The following is a 22,185-nucleotide window of genomic DNA, read 5'->3' on the forward strand; positions in this document are numbered from 1 at the left end:
CTGGCTCCACCACGGCACACACACAGACAGAGAGTAAACGGCTCGGGACCTGTTGATATCACAGCAATGACTTACAGCACTTACAGAGTGGATTGTACACTGGATTTTAGCGCTTGGAGTTGATGACACTTATTTATTTATTGAAGTCTGGTATATTGTCTGGTGCCTAAATGCTGTCACTGGGCAAAATGCACTCCAGAGCAAAGTCCCGGAGTGTTGACAACTACCTGAGTATTAAGGTACGAGCTTGAAATACGTCTTCATTACAGTTTTACTGAAACTTTTTGGAAGTTGCTGTTTCTTTCTGTGTTTTTGCATGTGTTCTGTATCGCGAGAAAACCTGGCTTCTCGGGATCCTGCAGTTGTTGTTGTGTTTGTGTTATTGTGTACCTTCAGGGGATGGATATTTTTTAATGTCTCAACTTGTACGTAGCTGATATTTTGACTTCTTGCTCTGTAGCCAAAACATAGCAGGCAACTTGTTAGACATGCAGTGAGGGAGAATGTTTGTGCTCATCCAGCATTATATTATTACCTGGTATATATTCATATCTCTTTTAATTTGAATTTGCTTTCAGTTATTTCATGCCTGTATTTTCTCGTTTGTTTCAGTAAGGGAACTTAATATGTCACAGTGTGAGGAAATACTTGCATTTTTAAGCAACATTGTCTGCTGCTCTCAGATACTTGCCTGTTTGTTGTACTTTGTGTTCACTTCGAAGGGCATTGGGAGTGTAATTCCTCATTTCATCTATTGAATATGGTGAATCTCTACGTGATTAAAGACAAATTAGGTGTGCAGTCTTGACAGAGAGCTAAACACTGGAGTTGGAGACCAAAACTAATAAATACCATGTATTGCAAATCTTGAATTTATTTCTAGAGTAGATACAGACATCAATGTATTTCAGCTGCGTGCCATCATCATCAGTGATTGGCTTTTATCTGCAAAAAAAAGAAAAGAAAACAAGATTTGATGAATGTGTTATTCATCAATTCTAAAGTCAGTGAAGTACAAAAGTTTGTATTCTCTCTGATAAGTCAGTTTCCTTTATCATCCTCCCACTTGTTTTGGTATGCAACCCCGTGCTATATTTACTCTGCAGAGGTATCAACAGACTTTTGTTAGTGTCCTTTGTCTCTCCTGTCACTGCTCATCACTGCTCTAATTGGTTGAAGGACCTCCGTTCACTTTTAGTCTTCTTGTTGTTGGGTTTTCTTTTATGCAAAGGCCTAATCAAATATGTGAATGTGTGTTTTTATGTATACAGTACAACATCTATCTATAGGGTCTGTCAGTGCTGCTCGGGGACAATATCCTGTCAGTGTTGTTTACATCCTGTAGGAAAAAGAAACGTAAGTTGACTACATAAATCAAGTTTTTCCGATAACCAACGTGGGAATCTGTAAAGTCGTTCCCACTAGTCCATTTGGGAACAGTTTCCTTTTTGTCTTATATAAAAAGTAACATTTCCAGCTGTCTCTCGGTCTCTTAACACGCGTCCTTTGTTTCGTGCAGTGCTTTTTAATGACCCAGCCTGAGAAAATGTCTGATAGTCTGATGATTAGCAGAAATGTTTCTCTTACATTACAGTCAAGCCCTAGGAAATGTAAATGTAAATTAAAGGAAAATTAAAAATAGTAACTGGTTGCTGAAGTGGGTGGGCCAGTTTATCACCTCCAGACTTCCATTATTGTTGATCTCACTGTCACCTCACGGGCCCGGCTGTGTTTGGCACACAATCAGTGTGGGCCTATCGGGGTTAAAGTTTATCTGCTGAGATAACATTATAACATTTACTAGAGTGTCTTTTTCCAATGCCATTCTAATATTATGCTGCTCTCCACTGAAGAGCACGCTCTGTAGCGCTCATACACAGAGAGAGAACGGAGTTTCTTTGTTTCTTATGTATGTGTATGTGTGTATTTTCAAGAACAATGCAATTGTACTTTGATACTAAGATATGTAAGTACATGTCTTTAGCGAATCTGCTTGTTAAGAGGTGATTGTTTGAAAGCAGAAGTCAGATAAAAGATCTTCAAACTGCACTGATAGCTCCCAATATATCCAATTTAAAAGAACAATATTTTGATTTAAGATCTTTGTTGGCATTTTTAAGTAATGTTACATTTAATTAAATTTACCGGGAGTTATTAGTGCAATGTTCAGATCTTTATCTGACTTTATATCCCAGCTTCTCCTCCTCTCATAAGCTAGGATTTCCATTGCAACGGATCAAAAGCTGAATCAAACTGTAGGTTCAATGGTACGGTCTCACTAGGCTCTTTTGTTGGCGTCCTGGCACCTGGCGGCGGGGCAGGTCTGAGCAACCTGTGGCCTTTGTCAGCCCTCTGCCTTTGAGGCTGTTCGCAGGTTGGTTAGTGAGCAGCCTGTATGGGGGCTCCAGGGCTCTCCTGTTACACTCCCCTGGTGGCTTCATGCTCCACTGGAGGCCTGGTAGGCAGCGCCTTTTGTGTCCCTGACCCACTAAATGTGTCAGTGACCACCTCTCGCTCTCTCTCTCGGTCTCTGTAGGTCTCTCACTCTTTCTTTCTCTGTGATTCTCTCTCTCTCTCTCTCTCTCTCTATCCCTCTGACTTTGATTCCTTTGCACTTTACGGTCTGACACTTGCTTTAAAAGGTGCTGTACTTTTAGGCTTAACAACTAATGAAATATTTGCCCATGAGGCAACGATATATTTAATCAGTCTCTCATATAATTTACTTGGAAGTGGCTCACAAACCTTTATTTACATTGCAATATTTGTTCCCACCACAACTAAATATTGGTGTGGATATCATTCATAGACAAAAAAAACTCCCATCGTTTGGCTCGCTTACCTCACCCTGCACCTTCTGAACAGCTGGTTTACAGACGGTGCAGACAAAAGTGTCCCACCTGGAGCTTGAAGCCATTAATTACCACCTCAGTCCTCCATCACACAGGCGGCCGCTTACAAAGACCTAGCATCAGAGAGGGGTGGGACTTCCCAATCTGTTCCTGTCCTGGCTGAGGGTCTGAGGCTAGACATACACAACCATACACACTGCATTCCTCTGTGGCTCAGAGCGGATGGGAAAGCTCAGCTCTGGTGGCTAAGCTCAGCCGTTCTGCTGAGACATGCAGATATGTCTCCCACTATAGCCAGGTGACACTTTTTGAAAAGCTTCAAATGCTTCCTGTCAATGGAAAGCAATATATATATATATATGCACCTTATGTAAGATATTATCTACAGGGTGATGATGTAACGTAAACATTGCAGCTATTGTTCAGGTAAGTGCAGTTTTTATGTCCCTATTGTAGCATTAGATTACATGGACAGCCACTCCTGTGAAACAGGTTTGAATAGCATTTGATTGATCATTGAGTCATAAGTCTCTGCTATGTTGAATAATCGTTCTTAAAAAAACACCACCTCTGTCACTACCACTGTTTTTTTTCTGCCTTGGGAACCTCAAGAGAAACTTGCTGCTGTGTCCTATGTAGCGAGGGCTTTCCTCCCATTGTTAGCTTTCCTCCAATAAAACACCATGTTATTCTTCTCCTCCCGGGTGCAACAGTGACTAATGCCCAGAGACATTTTTTGTCTCACTAAAAAGCAGGCTGACTGCTAATGGAGGTGGGCGTTTTTGTTTCAGGGCACCAAACACTGTACAGCACATACCACTTAGAGAGGCGGAGTGCACAATGAGCGCCTTGTAGTAGAGTCGTGGCATGTGTACCAATGCACTGAACTGTACTCGCTCTCCTCTAATTGATGGTGCTGAGCTGCTTAGATCAACAGGACAGATCCTACAAAGGGTGAAACATGGGCTGTCTGACGGGCTAAATTCGCCAGAGCACAGGGGATCTCTTGATTCCTAGGCATCCTTTTTTTTACACACTTTTATTGTCATGTAAATACAGTGTAGACATTCAACTGAAAAGCTGCGTCCACGTTCTTAAGTACGGCACACGGTTGTCATAGAGTGGGACTTTCCCTGGCATTGCTATCTATCTGTGTGGTTATCATTGGCAGCAGATGTCTCTATTCCACTGTTGTGTTCCATTCGGGAAGGACAGATAGCCGAGGGATGTTTGGCCTTGGCGCCAACTGCTGAGAGGAAGGTCGTAGTCTGAACCGTGAACTACAAGAGTAGGTCAACCTCATACAGGACTGCTGTAATCCCAAATGTCCCGTCTCATCCGCCAGACAACTTGTAACTAACCGTGTCGGACATGTCATCTGTTCTGGTGGGGACAGGTGGTGGTGGCCCAGGTCATGTAGGGGTCAGATAAAAGTCAGCGACGACATGGTTGTTATTAGTGGGTAGCGTTGCACCGCTCCGGGCCACAACTGGAGTCCAGTCTGTACTTTCCAGTTCTGCTGTTTGTGTCCGCTGACAGTGACGTCACTCCCACCAGGTGTTTCCCCTCTCTCTGATGGAAAGACCATCATGGCTGACATTTCCTGTCATGTTCAAACTTCCTGACTGTCTGGATAAGTGGGTTCATGCTCAGTAACTCGTGTGCATATGCAACTGTATGTTTATCTGGTTGAATTCATCAACCATAAATGCATCAACCAATCACGTTGCGCGGAACGGGTTGAATTGCACCTATATTTATGAAACAACAACATGGAGGCTTTGTAGTCCGAACCAAGACGGCAAACTTTATTACTCCTTTCAACCCTGATAAAGGCAGCGCAGAACAGATCCACTCCGTTCAGATCTGTTCGTACCTTTCACAATAAAAGCCCTAGCTAGACATAATAGTCGCAGACGAGTATTACGCATTTTTGTGTCGTTTATTCGTCACGCTCCCGGTGTGCGACAGCCTTTAGTCTTGTTTAAATGTAACCTCTTTGCATTTCAAGCACTCTAGAGCAGTGGTTGCCAACCTGGGGGCCGGGACCCCCCAAAAGGGTCCAAAGAAAAATCGGAGGGGTCACAGTATGCCTATTTTTTCTGACTTTTCTTTATTGATTTTTTTGTTGTTTTCTGGTGAAATGCTGAATAATTTCACTCCTCCACGCTCCTGAAAAGTCTTATAATGAAACACTGAGAGTGAAAATCATTCTTTGATCAGCCTGCTCACAGCCCATGTTCATACCAAGGCCACAACCTGTGATGAGGTAGACATTGCTTTATTTTAAGGGATCACAAGCCAAAAAAGGTTGGGAACCTCTGGTCTAGACTCCATGTCTATATAGCATATGTGTTAGCGTTTTGCTATATCTTTGGGAAAAACAGCCTTTGATGTGACTTTGAGCCTTCTTGTTACCATAACATATTTAGCACAAGCTTCACCTGTTGAAGGATGTCCAACCTAATCCAGCTCTTTTTGTCCCCCTTCAGGACACTGAGTCTTTGGACAGCTGTATCCAGAGCACCTTGTCGGCCCTGTACCGCCCCTTCAGTGCCACCGCTGCCACCGTCCTGTGGCAGCTCTTCAGCGTGGTGGAAAGGCAGTACCGAAGCGACGGCCTCCGCTGCCTCATTGACTTCTTGCTTCCTGCCAAGAGGATCCTGCAGATCATCCAACAAGAAACCTGTGTGAGTTGTTGATAAATGTGGCACTTGAGGGTTAAATCGATGTAACATTCTCTGATTTATTTCAGAATTCATTTTGAGTTACAACATAGTCCGATATTTACCTGGTACTAACCTTAAGGATTTCCTGCAGGATTACTGGAAATGATTTGTTGAGAGAGGGGAAGTGAGGACTCAACAAGGAAAAATAAAAGCAAAACTAAAACATGTAACTGTGTGTCAGGACATGTTAAGTCACGTTCTTCTCTCTGAACAATTCAACACAATAAACATCTTGAAAGATAAGCGGCTGAAGTGATAAGACAACATGTTTGTGACAAAAGAATGTGAGAACAGTGCCTCTGAGTGTGAATATCTTTGCTGAGTGGGAAAGGGGGAGCATCAGACTGAGACAGAGTTGATTATTGTTCCGAAAACAAGCTGAAAAGCAGCCATCTTTCTCTGAATAGGGAAACTGTGGTCTGTTTGAGAGGCTGCCATGGACTCTTGGGCCCAAAGAGAAATTCAATATTCTCTCTCACAAGCTTTGATTGCTGCGGGTTAGGTCTCTACAACCAAAGCACTGAAACTTTATTCCTCTGTATTCATCTCAGCGGTGATTACACTGTGACGATAGCCATAGAGCAATAGTTTCACCTAAGCCTAGCCCCTGAGAACAGCCTGCCGTGCATGAGAGTCTTTGTATTGCAGGCAATATGAGAGCCTTCAGAGGAAGATCACATCCTCCGTCTTTACCTTGACATTCATAAGAGATGAAAAAAGCCAACCCTTGAGCATAGTGTCTTTGCTCTTAGGGCCTGTTTTTTATTCTGTCACGGTGAAGATTTGTTTTGTGGTTGCTGTGAAACTAGGCCTGATCAGACAGGTTTTCTTCTTTAGTCGAGTGATCGCTGACTCATCCAGTGCGTCCCATGAAAACATCTTGCAACTCCATTAAAGTTAAACATGTGTTTGAACACAGCTTTGCAGATGTCAGTCGTACCACAGCCGAGCCATGACACACGGATGATGATCTTTTATAAGAGTGGGTATTGACTGATTTCTCTGTTTTCTCTCAGGTGAGGTTCAGAGGATTGCTGTTCTATCATGAGGGGTGGCCTCTCTGCTTCCACGAGAAAGTGGTCCTGCAGCTTGCCCCTCTGCACAAAGTGCGACTAAAGCAAGGAGACTTCTACCTACAGATTGTTCCTTTAGGCCGCAAGACTGCCAAGCTAGTGATAAAATGTCTGTCGGTCAGCGGGCAGGCCATTACAGAGGTCCCCATCGCAGAGAGCATGTATGGCAACGTCTTCACAGCTGAGTTCTTGCAGAATGTAACACGTGACCGAAACCTGCACCCACTACAGAACTGTCTGCTTACCACTGGTACGGCCGTGTACAGGACGCCGTGGAAGAACGTGGTCAACCCACTGTTTGTCAGTAGCACGGCGGACGCCATCATGCAAGCACGCTGCAGCAGAGGTGGCTTCCGCGGCCATCTCAGCACCTGCAGCACCAGCGGATCCACGGGGACTCTTGACAGCCACCGCAGCTCCAGGGAGTCCCTGCACTCTCAGGGAGCTGACTCCATCTTCTCTGAGCCCACCTCACCAAACAGACACCACATGGACCCCAGCGGTGAGAACCACAGTGCCGTTGCACCGGACACTTCCACGCCCATCATTAAAATCGATAGACCCACTGACGAGTGTGGGGTAGGGAGTGAGGATAGTGGTGGGAGAGAGAGAGGGCCAGGGTCTAAGATGCTGTCTTTCAGTACGGACCTCAGTAACCCAGGCCCTCGACGCCGCCTCCCAAGGGACTCTGTTTCATTTGAGAGCAGGAGACTTTTCAGGAAATCTTACATGGAGGCCCTGCAGAACCCCATGAGCCTCGGGTCCAGCTCTGAATCCATTCTGGAGGAAAGCCCAGAGCACAGTGCTGGCCTAAGGGAGAGCACAGTGACACCAGGGAGCAGCCCCGACACTCGGACCTCCTCCAGAGAACTCTTATCTCGGAGGTTGGGTAGCCGGAGCTGGCTCATTGGGGATGATTCAAGGCCCAGCACACCTTTACTTTACTTACAGAGGGGGTTGAGGAGCGCAGAGAGACGGGCAGAAAGACGTTCAAAGTCACTGGAGAGGACTAACAAGGCAGGCCAAGTCAAAGGCCACCGGGAACGATCCTCCTCGGGAGGCTCAGTTAGCACCTCGCCCAAAAAGCTGATGAATGGCTACGCTCTTCGTTTTGGAAAGCTGGATCTGGAGGCGGCTTTTCCTGGTTCTGAGAGGAGAAGCAGCAAAGAGGAGTCAGGTATGTGATGCTGCACGGATGTTCAACTGATGTACTTTTTAATCAAAATGTATTTTACAGTTATAGTTATTTTACAGATTAAGATTCTACATTCAAAACATATGACCAATTTATAAAATATGAGGCATCGTTATAGGTTTAACAACCAACTGAGTGTGAAGTAGATCAAATCAGTCTCCACCGCAACCAGCTATATTATAATGTTGCTTTCACATAAATGCATCCCTCATAATAATCCTAGATAACGATATGTATATTATTCAATACAGTATTAAAACAACCTGTTTTGCCGATAATGCTAAGTACATTTATCAAAGTAGGGGGCTGCAACTAACAATTATTTTCCTTGTCGATTAATCTGTCGATTATTTTTGCGATGAATTGATTAGTTGTTTGGTCAATAAAATGTCAGAAAATGGTGAAAAAAATGAATCCGTGTTTCCCAAATCCCAAAGATGACTTCCAACTCAATGATACTCAGTTTATTGTCCTAGAGGAGTGAAGAAACCAGAAAATATTCACATTTAAGAAGCTGGAATCAGAAAAGTTTGATTTTTTTTTTCTTAAAATTTAGTTAAACTGATTAATCGATTATCAAAACTAATCGATTAATTGTTGCAGCTCTATGCAGGACTTTTACTCATAATGTAATAGTACAATATGGTATTGCTACTTTTACTTAAAAGATAAGGCTGGCAATATTTTTATTTTTTTGTTATTGTGAGAATAACAACAATAACAAGTATTGCCTATATAACGAAAGCGTGACATAGCTTATTCCTCTGTGCCATAGACCTTCATTGTTGTCCAAAAAACTATGAAAAACGCATCAATGAGCAACACTGATGTACGTGGTGACATGTTCCTTCATCACAATGAACATGGGCACTAGGGTTCATTTTGAGTCAATCCCACATACACCATGCTGCTGCCATAAATACTCACTAGGGCACCAAAATGTGTATTAATCCACGGCTGAAAATAGTCCTCAATAAATGCACAATTTTCTCCTGTTTGAGCAACATTTTCTAAAAACTATAGTTCAGCTATTTTTTGAGAAAAGAAAAAGAAACTATACATTTGTGACATTTTTTTTTTTTTTTTAAAAGATTTACATCCTCAGTCAGAATGAGTGTCAAATATATCAAAGCAATATAGATTTTGTTGTAGTAATATTCCCTTAGACTTGGGTTTTCTCCAACAGTGGTTGAATCATAATGACAATCCATGACTCATCATTTCTCGCTTATCAAATAATATAACCTGAGGGTGTGAGAATCGTAATAGCCAGATAATGGTGGTTTCTCACCGGGGTGTGTAATCATACCCTGCAGCAAGTGATAACAGCAGTTCATCAGGTTGCTGCAGTTGGAGTCTGAGTTGAGACAGCTCATAACTCTGAAGCATTAATGCTGTCATTGGTGACAGATTGCTTTTCAAAGCCCACCCTGTGTATTCTTTGGCACGTTCAGATTGCAGGTATGGCCCTACCCTGGAAACACAGCTTTACTCACAACTCTGTGTTTTCCTTACCACCGTCAGTCTGTTTTTTGTGTTGGTTCATACAGGGTAGCTCAGGAAAGCGGTGATGTGAGAGTACCACCTTGGGAATCATGCTGTTTTTAGAAAACACAGATTCTTCCGGGTATTGAAATGTGAGGTGAAAACCGACTACATTTATTTAAATCTCTGAATCCTAACCCTAACAATGCAATGCCAAAGCTAAGGCTGTTAGTACTGATATTATAGATACAAGTGATTATATACTGTATATGTTAATTTAAATGTGTTAAATACACACCATGCAGCAAAAATACGGTAGTTAAATCACATCACCGTTGCGTTCCTGAGATTACCTCAGTGGGGATTGTATTTCAGCTGTTGCAAAGCAGGTTTCCCACAACGACATTTCAAAGGCAACAAAGGATCCTGTAAACCCTGTAAACCAACCACAGGGACCCCAGCATCCCACAATGAGATGACCCTACAGTGTTATTGGGGCTGGGGGCTGCACTGATCCCAGATGGGTTGCCTCATTTACAAAAGTTTCCTTTGTGAATCAATCAGCCACTGGGGATCCACGAAAAAAAAAAAAAAGCCTTTCAAACTATGCCTGTGTCTTTGGAGAGTCCATTCAGTCCAGAAACACAAGACCTTACGTGCACTGACTCACACCACTCTGATCAAATACTCCAGAAGGGTTGGATTACTCATGAGCCAGCAAACTCTGCAATATCAAAACACACCCTCCGTGATTTATGTGATCAGTAACTCAAAGCTCCAGCAACCAGTGCAGATTTAGCCTCTTTGACGGCGTGCAAATGTGTCCCGCAGACTACACAAAAAACAGACTTTCACACAGGACAATACTCAGGAGGCTTTACTCTACATTTGTCACTTCCTCTGAAAACAAAGCAATTTAGGAAACATGCAGCAAACACAAGCCTGGCCACACAGTCGCACAGGAAATGCACTGACGGTTTGTAGACAATAGAGGCTGAGCTGGGAGGGTTTACTGTCACAGAACAGAGCGGGACAATACAAGAGGCCTCAAACTGTTTAAAAAGACAACACTCAACAGGTGTCCGTCAGACACAGATCCATAACAACACATCTATCGGCAGATCTATCAAGGTTTTATGTTTATTTTCAGGCCTATTAATTCTTGGATGCCTGCTGTTTTGAAAGGACCTAGTTTATAACTGTGTGTGACTCCAGGAATGGGAATGTCGGTCTGCCGGTCAGCTGGTCAGTCCACCGCTTTAATCTCAACAACTATTGGATGGATTGACATGCAACAGACGTCCACGGTCCATAAAGAATGAATCCTTATACCTTTTGATGATCCCACCACCATCAGGTCACATTTTCACTTTGTCCAGTAATTGGTTTATGACTAAATACCTGCAAAGCTATTCATATTCCCATCAGCCTCAGCTGTACTTTGTGTTAGTTCTAACATGCTGAACTAGGGTGGTGAACCCTGTAAACATTACACCAGCTCAACATCAGCATGTTAGCATGTTGGTATTTAGCTCAAAGCATCACTGTGCCTAATTATAGCCTAACATAGCCGAGAGCAAGGCTGTAAACGGTCTCATTATATGGTATTTTAAATGTTCTCGTAAAATATGAGTATTACAGCCCTGTTCTTAGACTGTAACAAGGATGGAGTAAAGATAAGAGTACAGTATACTTCATAGAAAAATCTATGTATTTACTACAAATTAGTCAAAATGAATGTGTAGGTTGATTCTGTGATATCAGTAGAGTAGAAAGTAGATGAGCTGCATGGGGTTTTGTCCTGCCACAACAAGTAAGTAAGTTAAGTTTATTTAGTGTATCACCTTTCACAGAAAAAAGGTCACAAAGTGTTTCACAGGAATAAAAATGGTTAAAAATAAGAGCATAAAACAGTAAAAAGAAACAAACAAAAAAGGGAAACCCAACAAAAAAGCCACAGTTCAGGGCTGTGTGGGTTGTAGAGGAGAGCTGGCTGTTATAATCTGGCTTTATAAACATGGGGCACTCCAGCTGTGTACCAAGCCACTGTCGGAGCTGCCTTCAGGTCAAACCCCTGCAAACAGAAAAACAGCAAGCAGCAACTAAAAGAGACGCGCTGTCTCACTTTTTACTACAAATCGAATACCTGGAGCTGTCTTTTTCTGTCTTTTAACTAGGGCTGCAACTAATGTTTATCTTTTTTTAAATTATTTATCAGATAATCTGCCAATTATTTCCAGTTATTTTAATCGATTAATCCTTTTGTCTAAAACAGGGGTTTTCAAAGTCTGAGACTGTGGGCCTCCCCTCAGAGAAAGCTTGGAAAAAGGCGTCCCCTTACTTCTCCTTAGTTTACTTTCTTAGTTTCGCTCAATTCCTGGATACCGAAGGGATCATGATTATGTTATTTGATCCTACAGACACTCAACCAAATACATAAAAAATGTCTGTCCTAAGACATTAATTAGTTTCTGAAAAAACAGTAAGATTCCCCAAACTGCTGCATCTCTTTAACCAAATCACACACATTTAAGATTTTCTATGTGATCTTCTTTTGATAATTAATGCAATATATCATTTTCACTTCCATTCACTGAGCCTTCCCTGAAACTGTTTGGATCCCCATGGAGAGGCACACCTCACACTTTGAAAACCTCTTTTCTAAAACATTTCAGAAAATAGTGGAAAATGCAAATTACAATTTAGTCTAGTCTAAAGTGACTAATTTAGATGTCTTGCTTTTGACACTAAAACCAGAGATTTATCGGCATTTTAGCTTGTATAATGATTGAAATGATAAACTGATTATCAAATTTGTTGCCGATTTTAATGTTCTGTCAATCAACTAATTGATTCATTAGAAAGTTGTTGCAGCTCTACTGTGTACTATTCATACTGTGCTATCCATTTTGACATTCTTACAGTACTTAGCCAACGCACAGCGAAGTATCCAGTTGGGTGTACAGAGAGTGTGTTTCGGTGCCTCAGGAATAGGATCAAGTCTATAAATTGTGTCAGGAGCATTCCGATAAACAGAGCCTCGAGGTTTGGAGGTCCAAAGAGGAGGATGTGAAGATATGACATGATATGTCTATTAGGGCCATGAGTTACGCATGACTCAGGCTGACTACACACCTGGTTTCCTTGATGAGTCAGGGTGAACTCACTACTAGAGCACACTTACCTCACCACTAGTAAACACCTGTTCCATGAGGTATTACGGTTAGTACCGAGGTGAAAGGAAGCCTTTCATTTCCGTTAATTGTTCTGTATTTTTGTACAGTTGTGGCTCAGTAAGTATCACTTGGACAATATGTGCTCACTATTTATACTTATTTCTACAGGACAGCGTGATGACACCATCAGCAGTGAGAGCAGGCGGCACAGGCATAGTGGAGAGGAGTCACACAGTCCTAAAGCTGCCAATGGGACGGCCATCAGGCCGGCTTCAGCATCAGGCTCTTCCTATGAGAGTGACTCATCCCTCCCCAAACTGGTGTCAGAGGTCAATCAAGAGTTGCTCACATCGGGTGCTGTGATGCTGCCAGGTAGGGGACAAGTGATTTGAACACAGCTGATTATAGCTGCATTATGCATTTCAGTTCATTCACTTTACAATGAAATAATATGCATTGCTTATTAAACTTTGTATAAGTTCCTTTTTAAATCATGATATACCACATAGGACGTGTCTTCTCTACTGCTGGAAATTTGCGACAGGCCACCACAGAGAATACATAGTCATTATCCTCAAATTAATTCATGATCTTTTGTGTGAATTTTGAATTTTTATAATATGAGTTTGTTTATTTTTGGATAATATTGTACTGTGTTTGGTGTGTGACAAATGGCTGAAACGCAAAATTGGGTATTCCTTTATAAGGCCATTGTTTTTTTGCCCCCTCATTTTTAATTTAACAGATATTTTAGAAACTTTCAAGTACTTTTTTTGCTCTAAGTAACATTTGTATCTGATCCCACATAGAGGATAACATTGGTGTGATGATATTGCGCTGCTTAAACATTCCTGACCAAGAAAATTATATTTGACATGTGAGTGGGAAGTGTTGACCCCCTGCTGGCATTCCTTCTTCCAGGAAACAGAGATCGCAGTGGGAGGGCAGTGCTGCAGGTGTGCTCGAGAGCTCAGGTGTGGGCAGGTGAGAGTTGCACGGTCAGTGACCTCACCTGTTTACTGGGCTACTACTACTCCACACTGAGGTGAGTCACGCATACTCTGGGTTTATTTTGTCTGTGTTAAGAATATTCCAGTAACTTTCACACCTGTCCCTTTACCCCTGAGGTGAATGCGACTGCTTTATTCACACATTTAGCATTTTTTCAATATTCCTTAACACAGCAGCTGTTATTTAGAGTTTATAGACGAAAGAGGAAAATCAGTGTTCTTTAGGGCTGTCAATCGATTCAAATATTTAATCACAATTAATCGCATGATTGTCCATAGTTAATCGCGATAAATCGTGAATTAATTGTCAGTTTCTTAGCTGTCATAATATGGTATTGCATGCAGTCAGGTGTTTGACAAAGACAATACACTAACTTTAATACTTTGTTTTCAGGAAAGAAAGGCGTGATCAAGGCCTAACTGTAGTAATAGACAGCAGGAGGCAACAGCCTGTTCCTGCTCTGTTGTCATCTCTGTCTGAATTGCAGGTGAGCCCGCAGTGGAAAATATGTAATTACCCTCCAAACGCACGCCCCAAAGAGTCTTCAGGCCCAGCTACAGTAAATCTCTGTTGTCCTCTGAGCTGTAATGCTATGTCTCAGAGCTATCACATTATGGCATTCCTTACACATTTCTTATTGTTCTACTTCTCAGTCTTTGACGCAGTTTGGTGTTTTTAAAAAGAGGTGCACCTTTTTAAAGTTGTAGTTACTGCAGTGCCAAGACATTTTTCTGAAAAAAGGCTGTCCTCAGGGCTTTCGAGGAGAAGCCTGTGCTTACTTGTCTGTTTTTAACCGCACACTGGGAGCGGGCTGGCTGCAGCCAACTTACGAGAGACGTATCATCATGTTATGATGATGAGTTTTCTTACTGATGTCAGGAGGATCATTCTGTAAACCACAACACATGCAATATAAGTCAGTGTAGCTGTAAAACAATTTATTATAATCTATTTTCTTCATTTTAAGTGATATAATTGCATGTTTTTCTCAGGCGTTGGCACCAAATGCACTTTACACTGTTCTCTTCCTGGTGGACAAGGAGACAGCAGCCAAACCTGAAAGAGACATGGATGTACAGGTAAATAATGACTCTTATTATGACATTGAGTTTTGATAAGGGATTTGTAATAGTTCAGGTAGTTGTTACTGGATTGAGATTTGATGAATTCCCGTCTAATGTCATCGCTGTAGGCCACGATGACACAGAGTGTTTGTTTTTCTTGCCACAGACTGAAACGCTGTCGTCTCTGAAAGCCCTGCTGAAACACATCGACCAAACCCAGCTCACACGAGACCTGGAGGGCACCTTCCACTACGACCACAACCACTGGATCCACTTCAGACAGGTGGGTGTGTGACGGAGGCGGCTTGGCATTATAAACACATTTGTAAACTTACTCAAGAACTTGGCGAGGGTGGAGATATCTTGCGAAAAGAGTTTTTTTTCAGTTTACATTGCTGGGTGTTTGTTGTTCTTAAGAAAGAAAAAGAAAATTATATGACTCATTGTTTTGCTGAAGTTACGTATAGTTACCAGAAATGGCTTCTCTGGGCCAGTTGAAACATAGCCTGTTTGTGATATGGAAATATTGCTACTCTTGAATCAATCCCTTGCATTTCAGGCAGGAACAGGGGCCAATTGTTTTTACTTTTCTCCAGAACTGGGTGCAGATTTTTAAGAACGGTGCCAGGCAGTAATTTGTGCTATAATCTCCCTGCGTCTCTTTCCCTCCATCTCCCTCACAGAAAATTGACCCATTTGCCAGCAGTTGTAGCGCAGCCATCTCCTCCCTTCAGGACTCTATCAGCACACTGAGCAACAGCGGCAACCTGAAGACCTCTGAGGTCAGTCCCCACCCCCCTGCAGGCAGTCTGGCCTTCTAATTTATGTGTCACCACTGACACAATAGCTCTCTGCTGGCCTCTTTCCTCGTAACTGGAGTAAACAGCTCAGGAGTTTGTTGTATGGTTACCATGATGTTTGTGCTGTTGAGCTCCATAATAAGATCTTGTTTTGAGTTTGAAATGCAGATATTTCACTTAATTTTTGTGTGCTTCCTTTCATCATCTGATTTTATTTACCGTTGTGCATGTTTGATTCAGGAGGTGTCTGAGGTGATGGCACAGCAGAGGCATCTCATGAAGCGTGTACTCGATGACACCCGTCTAAATAGGCTGCGTCTAGAAGGAGGAACTGTCCTCGCCCGCATCAGGAAGGAAGAGGCCTGTGAGAATGAAAACTACAGGTACTGAAGGAAGAACGGGTAAAACCTGTGGTGATATATAGTAGATAAAATATATGAATAAACTTTCCATAACCTGTTTTGCCCTGTTATTTTCTTTGTTCATGCAGAGATGCTGTAGACATGTTGAATGCACTGTACAACCAAGTAGATGAAGAAGTCCATAAGCTTGTGATCCTCTCCAACAAGTCTCAGAAACAGTTAGAGAGCCTGCTGGATGTGCGCAAGTTTGAGGAGCAAACACAACAGGTGAGCTTCAACTATTGCACTCTTGATGTTATCATCTGTGCTGCAAATTTAATGCTGCTTTTCTTCTCTCTCGATAAAATGGGATACTCGATCAATAAACTATTTTGTTGTCTTTCCAGATCAAACTGTGGTTCAGTGTAGAGGGAGAGAAGCAGCTCCCCCCTTTAGAGTCGCTGACTCTCTCTGGGGCCAAAGTTAAAGAGATGCGAGAGAACTTGGACCAGTTTATGGAAGAGTCGGTGGTAAATATGGCCAACATTTTTAAACACAGTTCTTGTGGACAATGTCCTATTTTTTTTAGGAGACAATCGGCGCTAAATTGATCAGTTTTGTCCTTATCCTGACAGCACCAGCAGAGGCATGGCCTGCAGCTGGTGAAAGAGTCTCCGGAGTCCCTTCCAGGTTCGGCTCTCCTTGACTTTAAGCAACATCTGGGCTCCACCTTAAGCAGAGTGGAGAGGAGGAAGGCCCAGCTAGACATCCTAACCAACCTGTATGAGTTCTATGACTCAGTAAGTATTTAAAACTAATGTGGACATCCTGTCAAAATTTATGTTACATTTTAGGATGAAGTGTAGTTTAACTGTTAATTGTCTTTTTTACTTTCATGGTACGTAATCAGCAGCTCATTTGTGATTTTTCCAAATTTTTCTCTTCACTTTTTATTACTGAAACTATGTTCTGAGCTGTCAATGTTATACAGGTAATTGGTGTCGTTTTACAGCTGGAAACACAACAACTTTCTGATGAGTTGGGACATTGAATATGGGTGAAAAAAACTGTTTAAATCCACCCCCAAAATGGAAAAAATGAAGGCGAGACACTACTAGCAAAAACATTGTTTTTCATGCACTGATCAATTTTGAGATTTTGGGATATTTTGCTTCCATAATTTCTTCAGACTAGTAGAAGGAAAATGTCCAAAATAGACATTTAGGTGTTTATTTTATTACACTTTTTCTATTTATTTGGATTAAGCATATATTTTCAACCAGAGTGCTTTACAATGAGTATCACAATACCTACAGGACTCCTTTACAATTGAAGCATATTGTCAGGATTAACCATACTGTGTCTCTAACTTTCAAATCTGTAGGCGAACCAGTGGATGGAGCACTGCCAGGATTATTTCCGTCACCTGAGTGTTGACGGTACAGGTGCCGAATTTTCGCCATCTGTGGTGCAGATCCTGCAGGATTACTACACCGAGGCATCCAAGTTCTCCATGGACAACTTCAGCACCCTGAACGACATGGTGCTCTCCCTGGAGAGTCCTCAGCAGCTGCAGCAGTGGAACTCAGTGTGGGACAAATGTCAGCAGACCAAACAGCAGTTGGAAGAGACTCTGGCCCGTGCCATGACAGCAGCTCCGAACTCCACGGCTGTTGACACGACGGCTTCTTCTACAGAAAGAGAGGTTGCCACTACAGAACAGCATGCAGCGAAAGCATGTGTTCGTTTACCTGTTACACCATTAACTTTTGAGGACAACAAGCCTCACTCTGCCGGACCGTTCTCTAAGAGCCCGACCAGTTCACTCTCCTCCTCCTCTCACTTCACATTCTCCCCCGACTGTGACAGCAAACTGAGGCAGAGTCCGTCCATGTTTGACGACACGGACAGCGACTGCACCATCGACTCGACCATCTCCTGCCACTCGGAGCCCGTCTACTCCGGGACCGCCCGCCTCCGCAAGCAGCCGATGAAGAAGATTATGAAGAAGACCATGAGCTTTGAGCTGACACCGAGGGACAGCGGGCACTCCGACATCAGCCACATTCATGGCTACACGGGTGTGTATATCAAGGGTTTGGAGGTGGCTAATAACGTGTCTGCAGAGAAGAAGCTGCAGAGACCTGACGTGACGAGTCCTGCGTTAGGACGCAGCCGCAGCATGTCGACGCCCTCCAGGGTCCACAACAGACGCAGTGACGGAGATGGCAAGAAACAGAGCAGGTGAGGAAGTGAACCACTGATACTAAACATGTTAATAATTATACCAATGCACTGTAAATATCTCTCTTACACCTTATCATGTTTTTTTGTTCATCAGTAAAGTGCAGCACATCATGGATGAGATGATCTCCACAGAGAGGGAGTACGTTCGCTCTCTCAACTACATCATTGAGCACTATTTCCCCGAGATGGAGCGCCCGGACTTGCCCCAGGACCTGCGGGGGAAGCGCAGCATCATTTTCGGGAATGTGGAGAAACTGTGGGACTTCCACAGTCAGTACTTCCTGAAGGAGCTGGAGTCATGCGCCCACTCCCCGCTTTCCATCAGTAGCTGTTACCTCAGACACGTGAGTCCAGACAGTCAGAGTGCCCTGAGGCGGCACGCTGACAGCCTAAAAACAGCACTCAGGTGTAGTTGCTCCCAATGACAGCGACTGTAATGATGCATTGACCTATTTTTACTGACGTTTTTCAAAACAACATAACACAATGTTTCTAGTGTCAGGTAGGGCTGTTAATGTATGTATACCCATGTAGACCCTCGTCAGCAGCATAATGAATCCATAAAGTTACATTTACAGTCTCTTGAAAGCTGAATCATTCATACTGAAATGCATACCTCTTACTGTAGTCAGTGTTGTAACTTGTTAATCTTTGTGTGCAGGAGGATCAGTTTGGAATGTATGCTCTGTACAGCAAGAATAAGCCCCAGTCCGATGCTCTGCTCAGCAGCCATGGGAACGAATTCTTTAAGGTGCGTCTAGAAACTCTGGTTGCATTCCTCACATAGTGGCAGGTCACATGATGTTTTGGTTGTATGCTACATAAATGGATCACAAATAATATAAACATATTAGGTTCCGAGCAATGGACAATTTTAGATAATCACAGGTAGGTATCGGATTATGTTACTGCAATAAATTATAAGAAATGTACAGAAATTGAAAAAGTTTATTTTTCAAATGTAAAATGTGCCACAGTTCATATCTTTGTCACAATTATTTAATAAGCATGTTTAAGAGATCTTTATGCAAAATATTAGTTTTTGTTATGTGTTTTTGTTGAAAAATGAATATCAGCTGATATGATGTCGTTGGATTTTTTAAATCTCTTTAATAGCAATATTGATATTGGCCTAAAAAATGTGTTATCGGGGCTGTTAGCTCACCTGGTAGAGAGGGCGTCTTATGAACTATGGCTGAGTCTTTAGCAACGCTGCATGTCATCCCCTCTCTCTCTCTCTCTCTCCCCCTTTCCTGTCTATCTTTGGCTGTACTATCTAATAAAGGCAAAAAATATCTTTAAAAACAAAAAAAGTAGTATAGTCAGGCTTTAATGCACATCAACGCAGGTGCTAAACAGCATACCAGAAAACATAATTGACCCACAGTTTGCACGACCCACCACATCTTTGACTTTTGCATAAGTAGACCCATATTCAAAATTGATTTGTAGAAAAAACAATAACACCATGATAATAATCCTCACTGTGTGTCTCTCTCCCCAGAATAAGCAGCTGGAGCTCGGGGACAAGATGGACTTGGCGTCCTACTTGCTGAAGCCCATCCAGAGGATGAGTAAATACGCATTGTTGCTGAAAGACCTGATCAAAGAATGCAGTCATTCCCAGGAGCAGGAGCTGAGCGACCTCCGCACTGCAGAGGAGATGGTCAAGTTTCAGCTTCGCCATGGCAACGACCTGCTGGCTATGGATGCCATTCGGGGCTGTGATGTAAGTAGAAATACACAGAGCCATGTGGTCGCTATGATGAATGTTTTGAAGTCATCTTAAAAGCCAAATACTACTTAACATTATTTTAAGACGAGTCTAGCATGACATTAAAACTATTTCTGAATTGGAGGTCATCTTGTTATGTACACAGCAGAGTGAGGTCAGAGTCCTGCCAGGAATTGTATTGTTCTCTCTGACGCATGTGAACGGCCGTGTTTCCTCTCCAGGTGAACCTAAAAGAACAGGGTCAACTCCGCTGCCAGGATGAGTTCATAGTCTGGTGTGGACGCAGGAAATACCTCCGCCACGTCTTCTTGTTTGAAGACCTCATCCTCTTCAGCAAGACCAAGAAGATAGAAGGAGGATATGACTTTTACATCTATAAACAGTCCTTCAAAGTAAGAGTTTATTGTTTGGAGGATTGTTTTTGGGCAGTTTCTTCTGCGTTTATATTGATAATAAATGTTTTGGGGTTTTTTCTGTTCTGTTTAGACAGCAGAGATAGGTATGACTGAAAATGTTGGCGACAGCGGCCTACGCTTTGAGATCTGGTTCCGTAGGAGGAAGTCACAGGACACGTTTATACTCCAAGCCAGCTCCGCAGAGGTCAAGGCTGTGTGGACCGCCATCATAGGGAAGATTCTGTGGAGGCAGGCGCTCAGAAACAGAGGTGTTTATAATTGTAATTTGGATTTGAATATCTTTGTGACATTCAGGACCCTTTATCTCATTTACGACAAAGGGTTTTATCACTAAAGATTTTCATTTCTGGATTCCAGAGTTGCGCATGCAGGAGATGGTCTCCATGGGGATTGGTAGCAAGCCTTTTATGGACATCAAACCAAGTGATGCAGCTATCAGTGACCGAGCCATTGACTATATCATGAAGGGGTCAGGTGAGCTGTTCTTTTGCACTTTATGTATTTTAGACTCAGTATACCTTTATTATATTTCCCCCTCCTTCTCTTCCTCTCTACGGTTTGTTGCATTTTCATGACTCACCTTGTAATTATGCAGATTCCCAAAATGTGTCTTTGCTGAAACCACAAAAACGTGGCTCTGGCTTACAGGTGTTTTAATGCAAATACTATTATGAGAGTTTTGTCACCAGATGTAATCTAAGCCATACTGATTTGAAGTCATTACAACCACCTCTCCTCTTTCATGGCTTACCAGAGATGCTGTAAAAAAAAGATACATGCCTTAATTATCATCATTATCAACCACAGGAATTTTTATACGTTCTTCTCACTTCTCATCCCTCCCATGATCTCACATCTCTCTGTGTTTGTCTCTACCGACAGAGTCCAGGACCAGGGCGTCCATCGCGGTGTCTTCGTTTGACCACGTCACTTCGTTCAAGAGACCCCACTCCACCATCTCCAACAGCAGCACCTCCTCCTCCAGCAGCCAGTCGTCCTCCTCCCTGCTGGGCTCGCTCAATCTTCATCTTTACTGCTCTCCCTCTCACCCGCACACACATCCATACCTAGTGACCAGCGTTCCCTCCTTTGCCCAGTGGCCCTACGACTGCATAGAGGAAGATGAGCTGGAGCAGGACACCTGCAGCCAGCCCTCCATGAGTGAGTGGCTATTGTTACTGCTGTAGAACCCATAAGGACATTTATTTTCAGTTAAGTAAAGAAAAACGTCAGGGAATGCGTCTGTATTTTGACTATTAAAAAACTTTAAATAAGAAATACCATTTTCAGCATAAACACTGTTGTTTAACTGTTAATTGTCTTTTTTAATTTCTTGGCACATAATCAGCAGCTCATTTGTGCTTTCTCCTTATTTTTCTCTTTACTCTTTATTACTGAAAGTATTTTCTGAGCTGTCAATCTTATACAATAACCTAGTTTAAATGAAACTGCTGTAATCGGTGTTGACATACAGCCAAAAACACAACTTTTTGATGAAATTTAAATCTGGGAAAAAAAGAAACAATTAAAATAATATAATAATAATAATAATAATAATATAATAATAATAATAATAATAATAATAATAGCTTAGTTAATACTAATAATAAGCAAAATAATAACATATTTTTTAGCACTTTTCAAAACACTGTTATAAAAAAGTATTCACCCCCTTAGAAGTTTTTAGGCTTAATTTGGCTTTTTTGACACATATCAACAGAAAGAGACCTTTATGTCCAAATGAATACAGCTCTCTTCAAAGTGATCTAAATTAATTACAAATATGAAATACAAAATCCTTGTTTCCATAAGTGTTCACCCACTCCAGCAAAGGTAAACACATTAAAATATCGAAGCGCTTCAAGATAAAGAAAAAAACAAGCTATATACAATAAAATAATGAAAAAAAGACTATATAGGGTAAAATATAAATAGTTAGATATATAATAAAATATATATAGTTAGCCTTAAAGCTTCTATGTGTAACATTTTTACAGGGGGAGATTACTATCTGCCACCGTGTCTTCTTTGCTGCTACCACTAGGGGCTGCCAAAGTCTGA

At 42.2% G+C, this 22,185-nt stretch overlaps 1 protein-coding gene across 2 annotated transcripts in view; it reads left to right on the forward strand.

The window, feature by feature from the left end:
• Positions 1 to 22,185, forward strand: part of zgc:158766 (uncharacterized protein LOC100009641 homolog) — a 26,519-nt gene continuing 4,334 nt past the window's right edge. The window contains exons 1-21 of one of the 2 annotated variants that reach the window (XM_037785130.1): positions 1 to 239; positions 5,345 to 5,542; positions 6,598 to 7,831; positions 12,679 to 12,882; positions 13,432 to 13,555; positions 13,915 to 14,008; positions 14,514 to 14,600; positions 14,752 to 14,868; positions 15,269 to 15,367; positions 15,626 to 15,768; positions 15,876 to 16,014; positions 16,134 to 16,256; positions 16,362 to 16,526; positions 17,111 to 17,970; positions 18,068 to 18,317; positions 18,635 to 18,724; positions 19,478 to 19,702; positions 19,930 to 20,100; positions 20,195 to 20,372; positions 20,482 to 20,598; positions 21,007 to 21,285. In XM_037785130.1, the coding sequence (XP_037641058.1) occupies positions 171 to 239; positions 5,345 to 5,542; positions 6,598 to 7,831; positions 12,679 to 12,882; positions 13,432 to 13,555; positions 13,915 to 14,008; positions 14,514 to 14,600; positions 14,752 to 14,868; positions 15,269 to 15,367; positions 15,626 to 15,768; positions 15,876 to 16,014; positions 16,134 to 16,256; positions 16,362 to 16,526; positions 17,111 to 17,970; positions 18,068 to 18,317; positions 18,635 to 18,724; positions 19,478 to 19,702; positions 19,930 to 20,100; positions 20,195 to 20,372; positions 20,482 to 20,598; positions 21,007 to 21,285 (4,966 nt within the window). In that variant the 5' untranslated portion in view covers positions 1 to 170. The remainder of the gene's footprint in view (positions 240 to 5,344; positions 5,543 to 6,597; positions 7,832 to 12,678; positions 12,883 to 13,431; positions 13,556 to 13,914; positions 14,009 to 14,513; positions 14,601 to 14,751; positions 14,869 to 15,268; positions 15,368 to 15,625; positions 15,769 to 15,875; positions 16,015 to 16,133; positions 16,257 to 16,361; positions 16,527 to 17,110; positions 17,971 to 18,067; positions 18,318 to 18,634; positions 18,725 to 19,477; positions 19,703 to 19,929; positions 20,101 to 20,194; positions 20,373 to 20,481; positions 20,599 to 21,006; positions 21,286 to 22,185) is intronic. The other variant, XM_037785132.1, reaches the window with a different exon arrangement.

The sequence above is a fragment of the Sebastes umbrosus genome, chromosome 11 (genome assembly GCF_015220745.1).
Source record: "Sebastes umbrosus isolate fSebUmb1 chromosome 11, fSebUmb1.pri, whole genome shotgun sequence".
NCBI lineage: Eukaryota > Metazoa > Chordata > Actinopteri > Perciformes > Sebastidae > Sebastes > Sebastes umbrosus.